We start from the raw sequence: 5,597 nt of genomic DNA on the forward strand, positions 1-5,597 counted from the left end.
GAGATGGGGTGACCAGACACTCCGCGTTGTGAGTGTAGGTGAGATGGGGTGACCAGACACTCCGTGTTGTGAGTGTAGGTGAGATGGTGCATACTCAGCCTCCTAGAGGCAGTGCATGAACTTGAACATGTTCAGAACCTTTTTTTTCTCACTGAAGTCCTTCCGTTCCGTGGACACTGTTGATTAAACTCTTGTAGCTTCACATGGCTGGTCCCCTTGCAGTCAGAGGTAGGCTCACTGTTGTTGGCGAATACTGATTTCAGCCTCTGGAGCGTCTGAGGTTTGAACTTTGCCTCCATGCAGTGTCTCTGGATGACTTGTGTGGGCGTGGCCAGCAGCATGTAAGCTGGTCTTTCTGCTGGACAGAGCTGGGTGGAAGATGACAAGGTTTGTTGGTTGTTTTTCCTTTTTTTTTTTTTTTTTGTGGTGCTGAGGATTTAATCCAAGATGCACCATCAAGTGTTCAACCCCTGAGCTGTGTCATATCCCTAGCACTTATTTTATTTTTTGTTTTGAGACAGGGTCTTTCCAGATTGTTTAGACTGGCCTTGAACTCACTGTGTAGTCCAGGCTGGCTTTGAACTTATGATCTTCTTGCCTCAGTCTCCTGAGTTGCTGTGCTGCCAGCCCCACTAAGTCTTGGGTTCCTTTCACTTAGACACTGCTGGTGTCACCCTTCTAATAATGTGTTCTTTCTCCACATAGATGTGGAACAGCAGCCTTCTTAATTTAGCTAAGTTGCCTTGGTTGGAGTTTCTGGTGACCTTAAACATTTTAGTTGACCTAATAGTGTCTAGGCTTTTTCCTCACGTGATTGGAGTCATCCCTTGTATGTGATTAGGATATGTGGGTGGGACCCTCAGGATGTGAGATGACCACTGCTGCCCCACCACTGAGGGGCACCATTTTTGAGTCATGATGAAGTGTCCAGACTTTGGAATAGACTTCAGGGTCCCTCCCTGTTTCACCAGTCACGTGCTGGGTGACCTTGCTTCACCACTGTAAGCTTCCATTTCCTTATCTGTGATATGGGTTAATAGCACCTGCCTTATAGGATTGCTGTGAGGCTGGGCGAGGTCACCCGTGTGGTGTTTATAAGACTTCAACTACCCAAGTACAAGGAAGTGGTTGTGTATGTAGATGTTGACCTTTCTGCACTGTCCATCATTTTCTAACTATCGCGTAAGTGAGATGAAACCTAACTAAAAACAAGGTGAGCCTGTTGAGAAGTGAAGAGATCTAAGGTCCACATTACTGATGGGGAGCTAAGCAGAGCCCATGTGCTGTTGGAGTCTTGAAAGGCCTGAAGGTGGATGTAGCTGGGGAGGACAGTGTCACGCTCACCTCTCCTCCTGTTCAGACCAAATGTAAAGGTGGCTTGAGGAGGTTCGTAGTGGAGCCTAGCCCGACATGGCACGACCTTGGCCTTGATCCAGCCTCCCCAGCCCCAGTGGGCAGAAGTGGACTGAAGCAGCACCAGTCTTCCCTCAGCCCATTTCCAAGGCAGCCTCCCCTTGACTTCCCTCTGAAGCTGTTCCTCTAGGGTATGGACACTGCTGTGAAAGGCGTCTATGCCTGCCAGCCCCCTTTCTGACGTGCACTCCCGTCCTCATGGGCAATCCCAGGTTCACCCGGCCTGATGACAGTACCCCCTCATCTCCTTGTCTCCATACCAGCAGTCTCCTTGTCGTGTCTGGCCATGTTAGGCTAAAGCACATGACACTCCCTGTCCAGATCATCCTGTGTGTGCACTCCTTGTAGACCAGGCTGGCCCTGAACTCAGAAATCCACCTGCCTCTGCTTCCCAAGTGCTGGGATCAAAGGTGTGCGCGACCACCACCTGGCTTAATTTTCCTCCTCTTCCCTCTCCTCTTTCTTTCTTTCTTTCTTTCTTTCTTTCTTTCTTTCTTTCTTTCTTTCTTTCTTTCTTTCTTTCTTTCTTTCTTTCTTTAAAATTTATTTATTTATTATATGTAAGTACACTGTCTTCAGAACAGAAGAGGGAGTCAGCTCTCATTAGGGATGGTTGTGAGCCACCATGTGGTTGCTGGGATTTGAACTCAGGACCTTCGGAAGAGCAGTCAATGGTCTTAACCACGGAACCATCTCTCCAGCCCCCCCCCCTCCTTTTTCAATCATATTGTTTTGTGTGTTCATTTGCATAAATGGAGGTTCCTGTGTTCTACCTGGCTCCACTGTTTAGAAGCTTGGGTGGTAAAGCTAGGAGTCTTTATTATTAACAAATGATCTTAGAAGACTTTCCTTTTAAGACCTGAGGACTGCATATCTCCATCCAGGTATAACATATTCAGAAGCCCTGAATAACCAGGACTTAGATGGAACCTGTCAGCATCCCAGCTCTTATCTCTACCAAACACCTCCATGGTACAAAAGATGAGCTGACCTCTGATCAGAGAGGGAGCCCCAGGCAGGTTTCCTTCTGAATGAGGCATTGTGGAACACCCCTGTAACCAGCCATGAGTTCAGAGGTGCTTTCTGAAGCCCAGCAAATGGAACACGGGGATTTTCTGGGCTTTAGTAGACAGGCCTGTTCCCACTGAGTGGGCACAGGAGAAGTTACCTCTGGATGTTTTATTGTGAACTTTGGTTTTGATCCTTTTCCATACTAACAAGTAAGATCTAGTTTTTAATGAGTTAATGCATAAATGTTGTATAAAACCCAGAGCTCGTCACATCCCTTTTCCTCACCCTTTTCCCTCCGAGGATTCAACACTATTATCTCTCTTCCTTAAAAATGAGTACTAGGGTCCTGGGAAGTGCTCTTGCTGTACAAGCACGAGGACCTGAGTTTGGATCCCTGCATCCACGGATCAAACGGCATGTCTGTGTGTGTGTGGTAACTGAAGTGCCAGTGCAGGGCAGAGGCAGGAGGATGGCTGGGTCCTGACTGCCAGCCTCGTTCTAGGTTCAGTCAGAGACCCAGTCTCAAGGGAATAAGGTACAGAGTGATAGAGCAGGACACCTGACACCCTCTGCACATGTGCACAGTTGCTCATGTGTGCATGAGCATGCACACCCACCCACCCACACACCACACCACCACATGTGCATACACTGTGTACACATCATTCACACTAGTTGTCCCTTGCTTTCTTTTCTTAATGTATCTTGTAAACATCTGTTCTTTTAAATAATCATGAGTTGTTTCATTTAACCACACACTTATTGTGATGAACATTTAGACTGTTGGATTTTTTGGTGGGTGGGTGTGTGTGCGTGCACGCGCGTGCGCGTGCGCGCACTTTTTAGCCAGGGTCTCATGTAACCTAGGTTGGCACTGAATTTGTGATGTAGCTGAAAATGACCTTGAATTAATGATTCTCATGTCTCTACTTTGTAAGTGCTGGGATCACAAGTATACACCCTCATGCTTGGTTTTTAAATATGCATGTGTGTGTGTATGTGTGTATATGTGTATGCATGTATGTATGTGCATATATTAATATGCCTGCAGCACTACTACTTAATATTTTGGTGTCTGAGTGTATTAGTATGCCTGCAGTATTACTTCTTATTGGTGAAAATCATTAATTGGAGAGTTGAGAGTTCACGTGTTCTATAAGTGTTCCATACACATCTTGGCTCATGCTGACACCACAACACCATGCACTTGAGAATTGGAGCTACATTTTGATAGTTTGTTTTTTTTTTTAATTTACTTTCTTCTGGAAACAGTTTATTTCACAGTTTTTTTTTTTTTTTTAAAGATTTATTTATTTATTATATGTAAGTACACTGTAGCTGTCTTCAGACACTCTAGAAGAGGGCATCAGATCTTGTTACGGGTGGTTGTGAGCCACCATGTGGTTGCTGGGATTTGAACTCCGGACCTTCGGAAGAGCAGTCGGGTGCTCTTACCTACTGAGCCATCTCACCAGCCCCCTATTTCACAGTTTAAGTATGTTTTCTTGGGTCTTTTGAGACAAGATACGGTTGATTACAATGTCATTTTATTCTCTCCCAGCTTAGGAACCACATTTTGTACTTGGTAGAAAACTATCAGACCGTGGTGATTGTTGGAGAAACGGGATGTGGGAAGAGCACCCAGATTCCACAGGTGAGCATTGCTAATGTCCTGCCGAGCAGATTTCAGTTTGGAGGACTTCGTAACTTGGGGATAGTCATTACTGTGATTAAGGTCTCCTCCCAAGAACTACTCGTCTCAGATAATTTTATTAAACCTTTGAACTTACGATTTTTTTTTTTTTTTTTTTTTTTTTTTTTTTTTCAAGACAGGGTTTCTCTGTTTAGCCCTGGCTGTCCTGGAACTCACTCTGTAGACCAGGCTGGCTTCGAACTCAGAAATCCACCTGTCTCTGCCTCCCGAGTGCTGGGATTAAAGGCATCCGCCACCATGCCCAGCTACGATTTTTTAATTAATAATAAAGTTAATAGTTGTTTTCAATTTATTGTATTTCCAAAATAGGGAGTCTTCGTGCTTAATCTGTCTCTTGGTTCTTCTATCAGATTTGATGTGCATGTGACTCCCTAACATTACCTGGGGTCTGTCATCTGTCCAATAATTTGCCCAGTTACGCCACAGCATATACCTGTGCTGGTTCCTTTCTTGGTGACTTAGCACAGTGCAGGGTCACCTGGAGGGAGGGTTGTTTGGAACGGTGGCGTCAGATAGGAATCCAGCTGTGGGTCTCTTGCAGTACCTGGCAGAAGCTGGCTGGACAGCAGAAGGACGAGTGGTTGGAGTGACCCAGCCTCGCAGAGTGGCTGCCGTGACAGTAAGTTTCCCTTTGTATTGTAGATTCTGCCTGCCCTTTCTGTTTCCTTGATCAGTTCATTCTTATTTCTTCAAATAATACAAAGTAGTAGAAATTACTCCTTAAGAATTTAGCTTTAGAAGAGCTATGATTGGAAATTTTGCAAAATTGACAGCTGTTGTTATGAACCTTTTAGTAGTAAAGGGCTTAGGGAATAAAAGTAGATATATTTTTTTAAAGACCAGATCTGCCAGCAGAAGCATTGTGGATGCTTCTAAGTGTCACTTCACATTTCTCTCCACAGTAATAGGGGGTGGTTGGAAAAGTGGCTGCAGGCAGGACAGAAAGGCCCTTCTAAGTGTGTGGTTATGACCATGTTTAAGTGTACTAACTACAGTGAGAGGGAGAACCGAAGTGAGGCAGTAAAATGGTGCAGCTGTGGACCTGGAGAAACATTCTCATCACAAGAGAATTTATCAGAGCTTGAAAACAGAAAAAAAATGACAGAAAGCCTTTAGAATGTTTTCAGTGATTCCTCTCTTCTCCTCTTTTCTTTGTGAGACAAGGTCTCAGGTAGCTGAAGCTAGCCTTGAACTGGAAGCAGTCCTTCTGCCTAGCTCCCCTGGATATTAGAAATGGTAGTGCGTGCCTTAAGTGTCAGCACTCAGGAGGCAGAGGCAGGTGGATTGCTATGAGTTTCAGGCCAGCCTGGTCTATATTGCTAGTTCCAGACCAGCCAAGGATACATAGTGACACCCTGTGTCAAAAACAAAAGCATTTGAACTCAGGACCTTTGGAAGAACAGTCAGGTGCTCTTACCCACTGAGCCATCTCACCAGCCCCTGAAGTTGTTTTTAATAG

The 5,597-nt window shown here is 45.1% G+C and overlaps 1 protein-coding gene across 2 annotated transcripts in view; it reads left to right on the forward strand.

The window, feature by feature from the left end:
- Nucleotides 1-5,597, forward strand: part of Dhx35 (DEAH-box helicase 35) — a 64,088-nt gene that overhangs the window by 11,247 nt on the left and 47,244 nt on the right. For both annotated transcript variants that reach the window (XM_021192165.1, XM_021192162.2), the window contains exons 3-4: nt 3,986-4,078; nt 4,680-4,757. Coding sequence is in view for 1 of the 2 variants with exons in the window: in XM_021192162.2 (XP_021047821.1) it covers nt 3,986-4,078; nt 4,680-4,757 (171 nt within the window). In the remaining variant the exon portion in view is untranslated. The remainder of the gene's footprint in view (nt 1-3,985; nt 4,079-4,679; nt 4,758-5,597) is intronic.

The sequence above is a fragment of the Mus pahari genome, chromosome 3 (assembly GCF_900095145.1).
Source record: "Mus pahari chromosome 3, PAHARI_EIJ_v1.1, whole genome shotgun sequence".
NCBI lineage: Eukaryota > Metazoa > Chordata > Mammalia > Rodentia > Muridae > Mus > Mus pahari.